General features: G+C 41.7%; 1 protein-coding gene across 3 annotated transcripts in view; it reads left to right on the top strand.

Moving 5' to 3' along the window:
* Nucleotides 1–5,432: 5,432 nt before the first annotated feature.
* Nucleotides 5,433–17,527, top strand: part of gramd1b (GRAM domain containing 1B) — a 246,854-nt gene continuing 234,759 nt past the window's right edge. For 2 of the 3 annotated variants that reach the window (XM_062961380.1, XM_062961378.1), the window contains exon 1: nucleotides 5,443–5,911. In XM_062961380.1, the coding sequence (XP_062817450.1) occupies nucleotides 5,886–5,911 (26 nt within the window). In that variant the 5' untranslated portion in view covers nucleotides 5,443–5,885. Of the gene's footprint in view, nucleotides 5,912–17,527 lie in introns of all 3 variants that reach the window. The other variant, XM_062961375.1, reaches the window with a different exon arrangement.

Below are 17,527 nucleotides of genomic sequence, written 5' to 3'. Positions count from 1 at the left end.
CCCAAACATTGATCCTAAATTGATTGTCCCTCCTTGCGTGGACCCATTGGGCCAAAGAGAACTTGCTCAAACAACATTTACATATGTGCTATTGATTCTACAGGTCTGTTCCAGTTCCTCCTAGGAGCCATGGGGTTTCGCAGAATTGAATCAAATAAGGACCCTTACCTTGTAATGAATAGAATTGATCTCTGATTAGGAAGGATTGATTTTGTTGCAGACTGTTGACATTAAAATGAATCAGGGCTTGGCATGATTAAATTCTAGTGTCTCCAATGGATTTCTTGTTTATTATATTACTAGCTTTGGGACCCGGCGGTGTTTGGGTTATTGGAAGAAGGTATTACAGTAGAGTCTCACTTAACCAACATAAACAGGCCGGCAGAATGTTGGATAAGCGAATATATTGGATAAAAAGGAGGGATTAAGGAAAAGCCTATTAAACATCAAGTTAGATTATGATTTTACAAATGAAGCACCAAAACATCATGTTAGACAACAAATTTGACAGAAAAAGTAGTTCAATACACAGTAATGCTATGTACAGTAGAGTCTCACTTATCCAACATAAACAGGCCGGCAGAATGTTAGATAAGCGAATATGTTGGATAATAAGGAGGGATTAAGGAAAAGCCTATTAAACATCGTTAGATTATGATTTTACAAATGAAGCACCAAAACATCATGTTAGACAACAAATTTGAGAGAAAAAGTAGTTCAATACACAGTAATGCTATGTAGTAATTACTGTATTTATGAATTTAGCACCAAAATATAGCGATGTATTGAAAACATTGACTACTAAAATGCGTTGGATAATCCAGAACGTTGGATAAGTGAATGTTGGATAAGTGAGACTCTACTGTATTTGTTTGGGATGATAGGTAATATCACTGAAGTTTGGTCCAGATCTGTTGTTGGCTGGGTTTAGTGCTCTCTGGATAAAGGTGAACTACAACTCCCAAATCCAAGGTCAACCCCCCCCAAAAAAAAACAAAAACAAAAAAACAAAAACCCCAGGTCTGTATGCACAGTTGACCATATTGGGTCTGTGTGCCTAGTTTGGTCCAGATCTGACTTTATGGATGCAGATGAACTACAATTCCCAAAATTAAGGTCAGTTTCCCTAAACCCCTGCTAAGTTGGTCACAGGGCTTCTCTGTGCCAAGTGTGTTTCTGGTCCATTGTCGTGGGGGTCACAGTTTCTCTGGATGCAGGTGAACTATAACTCCCAGAATCAAGGTCCATGCCACTAACTCCTGCAGTATGTTCAGTCGGTCATGGGGCTTCTCCGTGCCACGTATAGTCCCAGGCCATTATAGGTGGACAGTATCAGTGAAGGTACTAAAAGTCCCATCATCTGTGGCAAGTTTGGTTCAGATTCATCATTGGTTGGGTTCACAATGCTCTCTGGATATAGGTCAAGTACAACTCCTGCAAATCGTGGTGAATTCTTCCCAGACCTCTTGTTCAGCTGCCAATCAATTCCTCTGTGAACTGTGTGCCATAGGAAATGGTTAAGGGAGAGGCAGTGGGCGGAGTCATGCAAATTAAGGAACCCTGGGATGTCCATTCTGGAGGAAAATCCAAACATCTAGGATGAAGTTGTCCCCACATGAAAGCCTTCACTTGGGTGGAGGGCAGGATGGTGTTTGGGGAGGACACGGGCAGGGTTTTGGGCTACATGTTCATGGTGCTCACTATGTGTTAGATATTATATTCCTCTTGTGAGTGTATCATTGGCCTTCTTCAAACCATTGTGAAATCCCAAAGCCAGTAAAAAAAATGAAATCAGAAGAACATTATAACTAAGGAGGAGTGACTGGTCTGATCTCTCTGCAAGAGCTGTAGGATGTTTTCTTCTCACTTCTTTCCGAACACATGGGTCCAACTATCAGTAGCTCTGAAATTTCAAAACTAAATCTTGCTATCATGGTAATTTATCAGCCTCGTGTGATAAAGTCCTAAGTGATTATCAATTTACAATTCATTAGCTTGTTCTAATGTTGTCAATCGCAATTCACCCTTCTCTCTTTCTTCCATCCACTCCTCTTTTCGTGTATGTCACACCTTCCTCATTTCTATGATTTGGGATAGAATTGTATCTTTATATTTTTTTTAACTGATGTGAATTACTTTGGGATGCATCTGACTGAAAGTGGAATAGAGCTATAACAAAACAAACACTATGCTTTCTACACTCTCAGTCAAATACAGGAACATCTGAAATAAAACAATACAATAGCAGTGGAGGCTCTGGCTTACTCCAGGTGTCTGTGGCTTAAATCCAGACAGACAGAATCAATGGAATGTATGTATTACGTTTGCACCTATTTTAGGTCCCATGGACTCTTATGCGCTTTATTACTTTTTTGTCATTTTGACGTAACTCTGGTTTTGAAAATAACTACCGTATCAATTCCTTTGAGGGAGATTTTTCTGTACATAATCTGGAGGAGAGAATGCTCCCTGAAGAAAACCTTTTGACAAAGGTCAACTCTTCTTTATCTTGCTGGACACCCACGGAAGCATAAAAGCTAGCATTCCCGAAGTTACTCAATCCTGACCCAGATAGGCGTCAATGCTATCTTGAGGCTCACCTTCCACAATGCATAGAATATTTTATGGACTGAGCTCGTGAGAACTTGTGAATTGATAATTAACTTTATTCAGGATAACCACAAAACCCATATCCACAGTTTCACTTATGCATGCCCAGGAAAAATGGTCTCTGTTGAGGTTCTCCAAGTTAATATATGCTAGTGGTCCTCAATCTGTGGGTCCGCATGTGTTTTGGCCTACAACTCCCAGAAATCCCAGCCAGTTTACAAGCTGTTAGGATTTCTGGGTGTTGAAGGCCAAAATATCTGGGGTGAGAACCACTGATCTATGCCATGGTAATGTTCTCCTGGAAATGGTAATAGATTTGCATTGGAGGACCTAGCAAATTCCTAGGATGCATCTACAGTGTAGAATTAACCCACTTTAATTGCCATCACTCAAGACCTTGGAAATTACAACTCCAATGATTCAATGACATTGAGCCATGCATTCATTCTCAAAATCTCTAGGTCCTCCAACCCAACTCTATAGCATGTTGGGATTGAAAGTTAGTTAATTTAATGGTATTCTGTTGTGTCCATAGAATCATAGAATAATAGAGTTGGAAGAGACCTCATGGGCCATCCAGTCCAACCCCCTGCCAAGAAGCAGGAAATCGCATTCAAAGCACCCGTGACAGATGGCCATCCAGTCTCTGCTTAAAAGCCTCCAAAGAAGGAGCCTCCACCACAGTTTCAGGTACCGTAACCATGGTCTGGTCGGGAACCTATTCTCCATGGATAGGGGACTCTTTGGATGCATCTACACTGCAGAATGTAGTCTAACACAAGTTTAGCTGCCTTGGCACAATACTATGGGATTATAGCAGTTAATTGTGAATGGCCACCACTGTTTCCCACTCCCAAGAGCAAATTTTGAAATCTTTAAATGGCACAGTAATACAAACTTTTCAGTGAATGATCGGTGTCTGACTGTGAGGATGAATATACAATGTGTGGGCAAGTTCTCCAGGCATTTTGGAATACATCGCTAAAAAGCCACACAGTCTGCCTTTCTGTGTGATAATCTGCCACCAACCAGAGGCAGTGATTTTTCTGCTACAGCCAAAGTTGACACATGGTGCTCTCAGTCCGGCTTTCTGGAAGCAAATATTATTGGACAAATGCGAGGAGATTTTTCCTTCCAAGATGGCATTACAGCTGAAGAACAGAGCATGGTTTGAGATATATTTATAAACCCAGGAGAAAAGACGGGCTGTTTTTAAAGCATAGATGATGTGGCTAGAAAAGCAAAGGGTGGTTTCTCCCGAGGGCATTTCATGGAAGGCAAAAGATAGTGAGTTTTCTGTTGAGCTGGGCTATATTTACTTGGAGCAGCTGGACATCCAGTGTCATTTGAGCTGGAAATATATAATCAGATCATTATTTTAGAGACACTCATCTAACTTACATGTGTTAGACATAGTATAAGAAAATAGACAAGAAAATAGATCCCGGTTTCTTCTGCATTTTTGGGCCCGTGTAAAAGAGCCCTGAGAGGGGTCATGATAGTGTCCTGTTTTGTCTTTCAAGAATTGCCTTAAAACAATGTGGTAAGTAAATGAAAACTGCTTTGCTTCAGCAAAACATAAAGAACAGCACACTCAGTGGTATAATGCAAAAGAAAGCAAGGAAGTCTTAGGGCAAACACAGTTCTTAAGTCTCTGATAAATTCCCAAATCAAGTAGCAGTCTTACTTCAGACAAAGAAACAGCAATAAATCCTTAGGAACACTTTCCCAGGTGCATACTTGAAGCAGGCACAAGGGGAGCAAAGGCTTAGGCATTAGAGTCAGTTTGTTACCAGCAAAAGCTGGCTGCACCTGCTTCTGATTTATAGCCCTGAATTCCCCCACAGCTGCTAGGGTGGTTCCCAATTATTCAGCTGCATTTCTGGTAGAGATTCTAGCAGAACGACATCTCTGCTCTGTTTCCTTTCACCTTTCCTAAAATGTAGTACTTGCAAAATCTCCTCAGATTCCAACTCCCCCTCTGACTCATGAACACTTTCCTGCTCCCCTCCCTCTTCTGAAGAAGAGGAATCCCTAACAGATATCTATGTTTAAATATCTGACAAGAGTTCCCATTGAGGAGGGACAAGCTTTGTTTTGAGCAATGGATTCAAACTGCAGGAAAAATGATAAACATTCAGAGATGCTTCCTGATGGTAAGAGATGTTCAGCAGTGGAATCTGCTGCCTTGAAGTGTGGTGGAGTGTTCTTCTCTGGAGATTTTTAAGCAGAGGCTGAGTGGCTATCTGTTGAGGGTACTTTTTGTTTTCCTGTATAGTATAGGGTTAGACTAGATGATCGTTGTGGTCTCTTACAACTCTATAATGCTATGGAAAACATTGCAAGCAAATCATCCTGGACATTGTGTGCCATGATCAGAGACCTTGTGAGGTGAGCGAGGTTATTTTAGTCCCTGAGGACAAACCCCAGGTCTCTTTATGCAAAGTCAAACTCAAGCTGAAAATGACACCAGAAGTGAAGAGCAAGCTTTGCATGTGGTCTTGCAAAAGAGTCAGTGTCCCACGCTGAGGTGTGTAAACACCTGAGCCGTCCTGCTCTAGAGGCAATGAGAAGAAGCAAGAAGCATGGACTCTTCCTGGAAAAATCTGCTCTAAATCCAGAAATGCATTGACTTTGCTCCATAATAGGACCCGGCTACTTCCTCTCCCCCAACTCTAGATGAGGATTTGGTTTCCTTCTCCTGCACCTTTCTAATAATAGCTTTCCAGTCAGACCTTATCGGCTTGGTACGTTTGTTCAGCGGGGCTGCCTGTGTTCTCTGTCAGGACGCCTTTAAATCTCTGTTATTGTTTCCCCTTTCCCCTTGGGAACGCATCGCTAAAAGCCGCAGCATCCTGGGAAGGCGAAATCAAAGAGGGAATGGATTGGAAAATGCACGGATAGAGCAACACACAAGAGGAGAGAAGCACATGCTGCTGTTTGGTATCCTTCAGCTATCTGAGGGTTAACAAGTGAAGAGCTCTTGTACAAGCAGGGGATGTTCCTGGCAGTGAAAGGTGGATCTGTTTCTGGATGTAAGAAAACGGCTCACTGTTCTGTCCAACAGCAGCCAGTGGTTTGGGCTGAGACATCTGAAGATCCGGCGTCTCGCTATGAACCGAAAACTGCCTTCCCTCCACAGACATCCTCTTTGCATCCAGATGTTGATCTCCATCTCGCCCCACATGGCTGGGATTTAACTCTGGGAGAGATGCTGCTGGAAGGAATTCCCTTTTAGAAGATCTTTGACGGGGTTCCCCGGGTTCTCTGGATGAATGAGCGCCGTTCAGAGCCGCACAAGGTAAGCCTTCCCATTTGACAGAAGCAATCCAGTTCTGGGGCATCAAACAAAGCTCTCATGATGGTAATTTTCACACTTGAAGAGATTAGCATTGACTGCTCCCAATCTTGATATGTAACACACTGTTTGTAAACTAAGAAACTATTTGGATTGTATTGATAAGCAACTTATGTGATTGTTTTGAATGCCTTACTTTCTACATTTCTGTTTCAAGCATCTGAGGTTGTTGCCAGAGAGGGACGGTAAAGCTATTAACATGGACTTAGTGCAAATCTGGGTTGACAAATATGGTCCTTTGTGAAATAACAAGAAAGTAAACATCCCGGCATTTAATATAACAGGACAGATGCAAAACACATCTCCCCACTAATGTTCTGACCACAGTAACCAAGCTTTCCTTATCTGTAATTAACATTTCTTTTGTATCTCCGGAACACAGCTCCAGAGGTTTGTATTTGATATTTGCCTTATCAAATGAGTGACTCAAAGTGTTATATTTTGAACAGAATAGGATGATGGTGGACAAGGAACGAGCCCCCCAACTGTCTCATCTAAAGTCTGGTATAAAGTCAATGTGTATGTCATGTAGTTAAGCAAATTGCATAGGGTTTGGCCAGAGCAGTCAAATATAGACCAAAGTTAGACCTCTAAGAGTATTGGTTTTCATTTTTTCTGGAAAGGCTGACCAAAATTGCCCAAATCCAGAGCCACATTGGCTATTTTTGACCCTGAACTGTAAATCTGTGACTTGATGTCAGGGAACAATTTGCTTTTCTGTCTTGTGGCCTAAGCTTCTGTGTGAGGATGCATGCTTGGCCACACACACAGATGTTTTTGGTTAAGTTGTGCCACATTTAAGACTGAGTTTCTCAAAAAGGAGGCCAAGGAGGAGTTTCGAAGAACTCCACAAACCTGTGAGCCATGTCCTTTAATGCCTCTCACCAATGTAAACCATGATACACTTTTCAGGAGATGTAGTAGTTCTATAGACTTTGGTTCTGCCCACACATCTTTCCTTCGATAGTTTTTGTGCTGTGTCTCATCTGATGTCAATGAAACATCCACGTTGGATTTTTGTTTTCCGTTGTCAACAAAAGTACAGATCAAATTATGGGTGAAAGCTGTACAATTTCCTTCCTTGAAATGGTGGAGGAAAGGAAATTATCACGAGATAAACATTTGACTGGGAACCTGGGCTCCTTTTTGCTGCCTGGTGAGTAGCTTTTGTCAGGGAGCAGGTGCAGCCGAAATTTACAGATCACTGCAAATGGATATTCTTCACTGAAATACAGGGCTTTAATCAATTCAGTAATGGATGTCAGTGTGGTTTCCCTTCTTCCCTTCTGGCGACTGATTCAACTGGCGCTGGGTTAGAAAAAAATCTTGCAAATTGAACAGTACACTGTACTGAGATTCCTGAATATTTACCATCTCTGTGAAATTGTGTAATTTTGTTCCTTTCTGTTCTCAGTGCTGGGGAAAGAAAATTCAACACTGACAATATTTTTAAAAATGCATTGCCTGATGAACACGTTTGAAGAGAGATGATTTTTCTGTGAGCTAGAAAAAATATTTTCGCTCCTATTAGCATTTGCTGATCAGATCAGTCTGTTCCCAGCTTCTAAGAGTTCAGCTGGGGGCGAGACACGAGAATTAGCATGAATATGATAAAAGGCAGTGTAAGCAAAGACTGGATGTTCCCCAGAGAATATGTTTTACCTGTTAAGCACAAAGGTCCTCTTTCTATTTGTTGGAGGAGACCACAGGGAGCATCCAGTCCTGCAGGAAAAGCACAATCGAAGTGTTGGATAGATCTACAAAGATGCCACAGGTAGGACATCATGCTGTCTTGAACTGAATGGGCACATGCCAGGTGGTCAGGGGTGAAACAGGTCTACATGAGAAGATAAACCACCGCTATCTGAGTTTTCCCCATCCCATTTACAACTTCTACCAGGCTCCTGTATGCTCCAATTTTCTGCAATGATCTGAGGATGGAGAAGGAAACCAGGTAGGGTCTTTTTCTCCAGTGGCTTACCTTACCATCTCTTCATTGAGAAAAGGTAAGCTTTTTCTCAATGAATAGAAAGGAGAATGGAAAGATGTGGGGAAATTAAAGGGAAGAGATGCAGAGAGAGGAACGTGAACTATATGGCTGGGTCTAAATGAGGTGAAATACTCTGGAATAGTCTGTCCCGCAGACATGTCCCAAAGCCCTTTTGCAGGCCAGACGGTTGGTCAAGCAGTCAGTGCCTTGGCATTAGTTCCCTGTCCTCCTGGGTGCTGCTAATATCATTTTCCCAGCTAGAAATAACTCAGCAGCTTGATAACACAGTTGCTTCTGGTGTTGTAACAATAGGATTTCATCACATGGATAAGGACTTCATCACATGGATAAGGTCTAGTGTTGTGTTTCGCCAACCTCCGTGGTGAATCGGGGTGGCGATCCCAGGACCCCGACTGGCAGCTGATGCTTCCCCATCGCATGTGGGGAAGCGTTGCCATGTGATTAATCCCACGGTAGTCTCATAGTTCCTAATGGAACACAGGGAGGCTACCATGTTGGCGGCACAGCGTCCTACCATGCTGCCACCCCAGTTCACCCCAGTTCACCCACGGAGCCCTGCCAGAGGTCAGAGGTCTGATGGGTGGTGTGGGGCTCCATGAGTGAACTGGAGCAGAAGTGTCCTACAACATTTATTTTTTCATATGCCATGAGGTTATAAGTAAACAGTGACCGAATCAGCCATAAGAAGGCAATGGCAACCCTTATCTGAACACAAGAAAACCCTGTGATAGTTTCACCTTCAGGTCATCATAAATGGAAAAGGCGCACAACAACAACCTCAGATACAATGTATGACATTTTTGACAACTACTGTATTTGCATCCACTGGCAGAGAAACAAAACATGTACAGGCTAGTATGAGGGTTGAATGAAAAGTAATGCATCCACCTTCGTAACTCCTCAGCAGTACTGGTCTGCGGCAGGTACTGGCTTGTTCAGTAGACTCTCCTCTACAGTTCTATTTGGCGGGAAGCCTTAGCATTGAACGGTTGTGTTGTTAAAGTGCGAAGTATGGAACCCTGTGCAGACAGACAGTCAATGTGACTTAAGCATCGTGAAGTCATTGAATTCTTGATAGCAGAAGGTGTCACCTCAAAAGAGATTCATCAGAGAATGCAAATTGTTTATGTTGATTGTGTTGATGGGAGTCCTGTGCGTCGTTGGGTGAGTACGTTTAAAGATGTTGAGGTGGGAACATCTGACTTGCGTGACAAACAAAGAGTTGGATGTCCTGTGACAGCAACCACCAAGTTTCACAAACAAAAGGTTGACAGATTGATTCAGGATGATCGTCATATCACTCAGAGAGAAATTTCAAGCATAATCGGCATTTCACAAGAATGTGTGGGTCACATTATTGCTTTGCTTGGCTATCGGAAGATCTGTGCACGATGGGTCCTCTGAGACGCTGGTTGCGGAAACAGAGTGTCGACTTCTTCTGTGACGGCTTCAGAAAACTTATTCATTGTTGGCAGAAATGTATCCAATTGTCCGGTGATGATGTGGAAAAGTGAACAATGGTAGTTAAAGAGCACATTCTAAGGATTATTTCTGTGTTTGGGTTATTAAAATACTCCTATCCAAACCCAAGTAACGGAGGTGGGGGCATTACTTTTCATTCAACCCTCATAGTTTTGTGGGTTTATTTGCAAGACTACCATCTGTGGACACAGAGATGCAACCTTCATTGAGAGCTAGCATTTCCAGTTGCCTGATGCATCCTGTGCAATAGACAGTGTGATAAATGCGGTGCCCTTCAGACCTTGCCTCACAGTCTTTGGCTTGAAGTGACTGCCGCAAACACAGTGAAGTGTGTAATCATTGCACCCACACAAAAGTGACAATGAAGTGCACACACCATTTGTTACTAAGAAACCTTGTTTTATGATTGTCCTTACTCTGCGTCTGTTCCGCACCTTTGAACACTTCTTCTCCCTTTCAATGCATCACAGTTATGCTTGTCAAACATCCTACAAGTCGTCTTTTGATTTCTGTCTTGCTTTTGGGCTGTTTGAAACTGTGCTGTATGTTTTCATTGTGATCCAGTTCTAGTGTAACAAGATGCACAAGTCTTCCTGAGTCGCACTTTTCTTCCGCCTATACCTCCACAGTAGGAAATAGTATAAATTTAGCTTCCAAACCTAACAGTTTGGACTTATGATGAAAGCTTGCAAAGCGCCTTTGCAGTCACATGTCCTTGACTTCTGTGAGTCAAGCAGTTTAAATCAGGGATTTTCAACCTTTGAGTCGCTGGATGGTTTGAACCAGCTTTCAGAAGCTTTGAGAAAGGGTGCAGATTGCCAAATTCATGCAGTTCAACCCCAGTTTTCCTGTCATGGCTCAATCATGGGATGTGTAGTTGGCAGAGAAGCTTAGAGACCTTCTGAAGCCACAACTCTCATGATTTCATAGCATTGAACCATAACAGTTAAAGTGATGTCAAACTGCATAACCCAAGGTTAAGTTGCTTGAGGCTTCTTGGAGCTGAACTCCAAACATCTCCAGAATGAAAGGTTGAAATCATAGCTGTTTTGCCTGGCTCCGTACCTTTTTAGCTTTCAGTGTGCAAAATGAACAATCATGTTTTGTGTGGCCTTTAGTTCTTGAAATCAGGGATGCCTTATGGATTGCTTTTTGTTATGTGTGCTTTAAAACAATTTTTTTTAAAAAATATTGGTTTTGTTTTGCTTTTGAAATCTGTTTCAAATTGTTGTGCTCTGAACTGGGAAAATACTAGAACTGGTTGATAGATGGGTGCATTATCTGTATGTCTAAACCAGTGTTCATCCATCCATTTCCCCTGAAGTTATCGTTGTTGTTGCTGCTGCTATTATTATTATTATTATTATTATTATTATTATTATTATTATTATTATTATTATTATTTTAGGAGCTGCAGTGGCACAATGGGTTAAACTCTTGTGCCAGCTGGACTGCTGACCTGAAGGTTATATTGGTCGAACTAAAAATAATAATAATTGTGCTGTTATTTCTGTTCTGTATTTTAACTGGGATGGATAGTGTGACCATTATATGGAACAATTGTTTGCCAGTTAGGCTAATTGTTATGCGTTCTTATCGGACAGTAAGGAGCCACGGTGGCACAATGGGTTAAACCCTTGGCTGACTGGACTGCTGACCTAAAGGTTTGGTTGCTGACCTGAAGGTTGCCGGTTTGAATCTGCAAGATGGGGTGAGCTCCCGTCTGTCAGCTCTAGCTTACAGGGACACGAGAGAAGCCTCCCAGCAGGATGGTAATAGATCCAGGCGTCCCCTGGGCAATGTCTCTGTAGACAGCCAATTCTCTCACACCAAAAACAGTATGTTCTCAAGTCACTTCTGACACGATAAAAAATCATTATGTTTATATTCCACTTTTTCTCTCCTTACGGAGATTCATACCTGCTCACAATTAAAAGCATTACAACACAACTTAAAATATACAAATATACAAATATTAAAACAGTATTAAACAGCATTAATATTAAAGACAATTCAAATTATGTTATTATTATTATTTTATTATGACACAGCAAACAAGATAGATATGCTGGATTTCGTATTACATAATCACAAGTCGAACACTTCCCAAGCATTTAGGACTGTGTGATGTATTTTCGGATGATGCATGCAGATCCCAGTTATTATTATTATTATTATTATTATTATTATTATTATTATTATTATTATTTGTATTTACTACCTACCTGATTAATCATTCCCCCATTCCATTCATGTTCATTTCAATGGATATTGTGTAAAGGAGCATCCCTTTGTGTTGCCCATTAGTGCTCCATGCTCATTGGCGGTCAGGAGCATTTCTTGCTGATACTCCAAATGGATTGTACTCACACTCTTTAGTTCAGTACATCCTTCTTTGTACTCCTTTTGTGTGCCTTCAAATTGCTTCTGACTCCTGGCAATCCTCTCATGAAGTTTTCTTGGCAAGATATGTTCAGAAGACTTTTGCCATTGCCTTCCTTTGAGGTTGAGAGAGCGTGTTGAAAGTCACCCAATGGGTTTCCATGGCTGAGCAGGGATCCAAACCCCAATTTCCAGAGTTGTGGTCCAACACTCAAGCAATGCTGGTTCTGCACCCTGTGTGAGCAAAAAACAATGTGATTTTTGAAATGCCAGTGTGTGTGAAATGCACAAAGGTGGTCACATCTGGAGAGACTGAGACAATTTTCCTCTCTGTCTGTGAATGAGAGGGAGAAGCTAATGCAAAAGAACAGGCTGTCACCTTCTTTTGGTGGTGACACTCACGGTTGTGACAGGCGGCATGCTGGAAAGAGCAGAGGCCCAAACTCACGGTCAATTTCCCCTTTTAACAAGCACGGTCCTAAAGGAACAATCCACTTGCTATGACAAGTTGACTTTTGGACAGAAATCATGGATGTACCGAAGTGGGGAAGCATCCTTTCCATTGTAATTGCCTCTCCTTTCCTCATCACCATTTCTACAGCTGAACATATTGGGTGTTTCTAATTTAGGATGGATCTACACTGCCAAAGACAATTCAGATTATCTTCCTTGAACTGGATTATATGGCAGTGTAGACTCATTTTTAGATTAATTTTACTTTGAAATGTTGGATCATTGGTTGCCATTCATTAACAAAGTTCTCTAAAGGTTCTCCTCTTAAGTGCATTGTTATTTTGTCCATCATCAGCAACTCTATAATATATTGTTCCAGTTCTGCTAAGGGAGGCACCTCTGAGGTTTTCCAATATCTAGTGTATACTATCCGAGCTGCCACTGTCACGTAAAACAAAATTCTTCCATATTTCCTTTCCAACTTCTTTGGAGGCTTTTAAGCAGGGGCTGGATGGCCATCTGTCAGGGGTGCTTTGAATGTGATTTTCCTGCTTCTTGGCAGAATGGGGTTGGACTGGATGGCCCACGAGGTCTCTTCCAACTCTATGATTCTATGAACTTGTAAAATTATAACACATGGGATTTGAGAGCATAGAACCATGGTGTCAAACTGCATTAACTCTACAGTATAGATGCACCCATAGAGTCCCCTGGAGCCTCTTTGGTCACCATCAATGGTCCAGCCTCCAGCTCTTATGAAGGAGGGAATCTCTAACTTTTCCTTAGTTCCTTATAGATTATGAGTATCTATAACAGAAATAATTCTAGAAATGGGAACAGATAGGGCATGGGTTAGTTAAACACATCTTTTTCCAGCTTCATTTCTTTTCTAAGCTCTCTTTCTCTGCTGTGCCAGGTCCCTCTCCAGACTGAGGATGTGAGCTTTTATTAGATGGCATTGCCTGCAAAACGGGTTTTATTAGTTTTTTCTTTATTTAGTGTCAGTGTGGGCAGTCAGGAAATGAAGGGAGAGGGGGACCTTTTTCTGACCCGTTTTTTGACAGCCTCCTTCAGAATTAAAAATTAATCAATCTTTACAGCTCTTTGTGCATTTGGACTTACAGCGAAAGCCATTCAAAGCCAGCTGTCTGTTCTGTTATTGCTTTTCTCCCATGCACGGTTCCCTCTCTTTATTGAGCTGCTTTTCTTTCCTCCCAAGTAAACATAGTGAGAGGGAAGGAGGGAGAGGGATGCGGAGTAAAGAAAACGTAAGTGGGTAGTTCCTAGGAGAAGCACAAGTTTCCAGTTTACACAAAACTCATCAATGAAATGTTTGGTGACTTTAAGAGGTTATACTAACTCTTAGTGCTTGGCCTTGAGATTCCGCAGTGTGGATCCAATGATTTGGGGAATCCAAATCCTCAAATGTAGTTTCTCCTTTTTCTGACATTACTTATTCCATCCACTTTGCATCTGAGACCCCATCTACACTGCCATATAAAATCCAGATTATCTACTTTGAACTGGATTATATGACAGTGTAGACTCATATAATCAAGTTCAAAGCAGATAGTGTGGATTATCTGCTTTGATAATCTGGATTATGTGACAGTGTGCATCCAACCTGAGGCCCCTTCAACACTGCCATATACAATCCAGAGTATCTGCTTTGAACTGGATTATATGGCAGTGTAGACTCATATAATCCAGTTCAAAGCAAATAGTGTTTATTATCTGCTTTGATAATCTGGATTATGTGACAATGTGCATCCAGCCTGAGGCCCCTTCAGCACTGCCATATAAAATCCAGAATATCTGCTTTGAGCTGGATTATATGGCAGTGTAGACTCGTATAATCCAGTTCAAAGCAAATAGTGTTGATTATCTACTTTGATAATCTGGAGTATGTGGCAGTGTACTTCCAACCTGAGGCCCCATCTACACTGCCATATAAAATCCAGAGTGTCTGCTTCGAACTGGATTATATGGCAGTGTAGACTCATCTGATCCAGTTCAAAGCAAATAGTGTTGATTATCTGCTTTGATAGTCTGGATTATGTGACAATGTACTTCCAACCTGAGGCCCCATCTACACTGCCATATAAAATCCAGATTATCAGCTTCGAACTGAATTATATGACAGTGTAGACCCTGGCTGGATCTACACTGCCATATAATTCAGTATCTGATCCGAGATTATCTGCTTTAAACTGAATTATGAGTCTACAGTGACATATAATCCAGTCCAAAGCGCATAATACGGGATCAGAAACTGGATCATATGGCAGTGTAGAAGGGGCCTCATGTAATCCATTTCAAAGCAGATCATGTGGTTTATCTGTTTAGATACTTTGAATTATATGGCAGTGTAGATCCATCTTTGGGCCCCATTTACACTGCTTTATAATCGAGATTATCAAAGCAGATAATCCATATTATCTGCTTTGAACTGGACTATGTGAGTTTACACAGCCATATAATCCAGTTCAAAGCAGATAATGTGGATTTATTATGGGGGTGTAGAAGGAGCCTTAGATTGTGTCTCCATGGCTAAAATAAAGTGAACATACTACAGTAGAGTCTCACTTATCCAACACTCGCTTATCCAATGTTCTGGATTATCCAACACATTTTTGTAGTCAATGTTTTCAATATATTGTGATATTTTGGTGCTAAATTCATAAATATAGTAATTACTGCATAGCATTACTGCATATTGAACTACTTTTTCTGCCAAATTTGTTGTATAACATGATGTTTGGGTGCTTCATTTGTAAAATCATAACCTAATTTGATGTTTAATAGGCTCTTCCTTAATGCCTCCTTATTATCCAACATATTCGCTTATCCAACATTCTGCCGGCCCGTTTATGTTGGATAAGTGAGACTCTACTGCACTTAGTTGCTGCAAGGAATCCACATAATGCATAGCTGCATCCACAGCACAACTGCAACATCCAGATTTTCCTCTGGGTACATCTACACTGTAGAATTAATGCAGTTTGATGCCACTTTTACCACCATGGCTCAATGCTATGGAATCGTGGAAGTTGCAGTTTGGCACTCTTTGGCAGAGAAGGCTCACAACCTTGTGAGACTACAACTCCTACGATTCCACATCAGTTGTGCATCTTCCCTTTGGAAGTCCAGCTGACTCCATTGTTGTTCCGCAAGAGGCATGGCGAGCAATAAACAAATATTGTTAATACATTAATGAAGGCGCTGAGTATCGTTGCTGCAGCAACCGAGTCAGGCAAGATTGGGTTGGAATAGCAAAAAGTGCGCTGATAATAAGCAGAGGTTTTGTGGGATTAGGCGGAGATTTATTTGTTTGAGACGCCTGGTATCAATCGTAGCAGAGGTACATCATGATCTTCAATTTCCTAAGATCTGAAAATGAGGACAGCTAAAAATAGAAGTTACCTTTTCAGCTTTCACTAAATTGCAGGCACGATGTACCATTTCAGGATACATACATTGAAACAGAGAACACATTTCCCCCCTATTAATGAGGTTTAAAGACTATGTACAGAATTCAGTGTTGGTTGGAATCAATGGAAACTTGGTTGGAAGCAGCAACATGCATTACTTCCCATCCTTTTCGTGTGTTGAAATCATGTTTCTTCTCCCAAATTTTAGGATTCACCTCCACCATAGACCAATAAGGCCCCTTCTACACTGCCATATAAAATCCAGAACTGGATTATATGGCAGTGTAGACTCATATAATCCAGTTCAAAGCGGATCATGTGGATTATCTGTTTTGATAATCTGTATTATATGGCAGTGTAGAAGGAGCCTCAATCAGCAGGAGCTAAAGTTAAGTCGACAGAATACATACTTTCGCACAGTAAACTCCAGATTCATTCCTGCCATTTCTAAATAAAGAGCTATCTCAGGTAAAAGAGCAAGGGGTTACTCATAAATTGCTGAGCAAATACTCCATCTGATGAGTAATGAGTCCTTGGCAAGATGAATAATCTGACTGTATTCATACTCGGTAGGTGTCCAAAAGGAGCCTCCGGTGGCTCAGTGTGTTAAAGCGCAGAGCTGCTGAACTTGCAGACTGAAAGGTCCCAGGTTCAAATCCGGGGAGCGGAGTGAGCGCCCGCTGTAAACTCCAGCTTCTGCCAACCTAGCAGTTCGAAAGCATGCAAATGTGAGTAGATCAATAAGTACCACTCCGGCGGGAAGGTAACGGCACTCCATGCAGTCATGCCGGCCACATGACCTTGGAGGTGTCTACGGACAACGCCGGCTCTTCGGCTTAGAAATGGAGATGAGCACCAACCCTCAGAGTCAGACACGTCAGGGGAAACCTTTACCTTTACCTTTAGGTGTCCAAAAAGGATGAAATTGGTTGAAGCCCATCTACACTGCCATATATTGCAGTTTCCAACAGACCTCACAACCTCTGAAGATGCCTGCCAGAGATGTGGGCAAAACATCAGGAGAGACTGCTTCTGTAACATGGCCAGACAGCGCGGAAACCTCACAGCATTATATTGCATTATATGCCAGTGTAGATGGGACCTGAGTTAAAAACAAATGTAGAAACCATATGTTCTTTGACTAGCAAACAAAGTGTCAAATACAGAATTAAATGGAATTTGGAAATAGTAAAGCACTTCTTAAAGCCACAGATAATTCATAAACAGTTTCCGTTTGAAACTAGCAGGTATCACCAGGTTATTTTAGTTAGTTTAATTCTATATGTGGTTTACAAGATAAAGGTAAAGGTAAAGGCTTCCCCTTGACATGAAGTCCAGTCATGTCCAACTCTGGGGGTTGGTGTTCATCTCCATTTCTAAGCCAAAGAGCCGGCGTTGTCCATAGACGCCTCCGAGGTCATATGGCCAGCATGACTGCTTGGAGTGACATTATCTTCCCGCCGGAGTGGTACCTATAGATCTGCTCACATTTGCATGTTTTCAAATTGCTAGGTTGGCAGAAGCTGGGGCTAACAGCGGGAGCTCACCCCGCTCCCTGGATTCGAACCGCCAACCATTCAGTCAGCAAGTTCTGCAGCTCAGCGGTTTAACCCTCTGCGCCACTGGGAACTCCATCTGTGGTTTATAGGGGATGAAAAATAAAATATGTAGCATCTATTTCAAACTAGTATTGAAAGTATCCACAAGGTGGCACTTTCCCATTTAAGCTTGAAGTAAATCTGTGGCATTTGGATGATTCCTGGTCTTGGGTGCCATACGATGCAGTTTGGAATGACATGA

The sequence above is a fragment of the Anolis carolinensis genome, unplaced genomic scaffold, assembly GCF_035594765.1.
Source record: "Anolis carolinensis isolate JA03-04 unplaced genomic scaffold, rAnoCar3.1.pri scaffold_8, whole genome shotgun sequence".
Lineage (NCBI taxonomy): Eukaryota > Metazoa > Chordata > Lepidosauria > Squamata > Dactyloidae > Anolis > Anolis carolinensis.
This window is presented reverse-complemented; position numbering and strand designations above follow the sequence as displayed.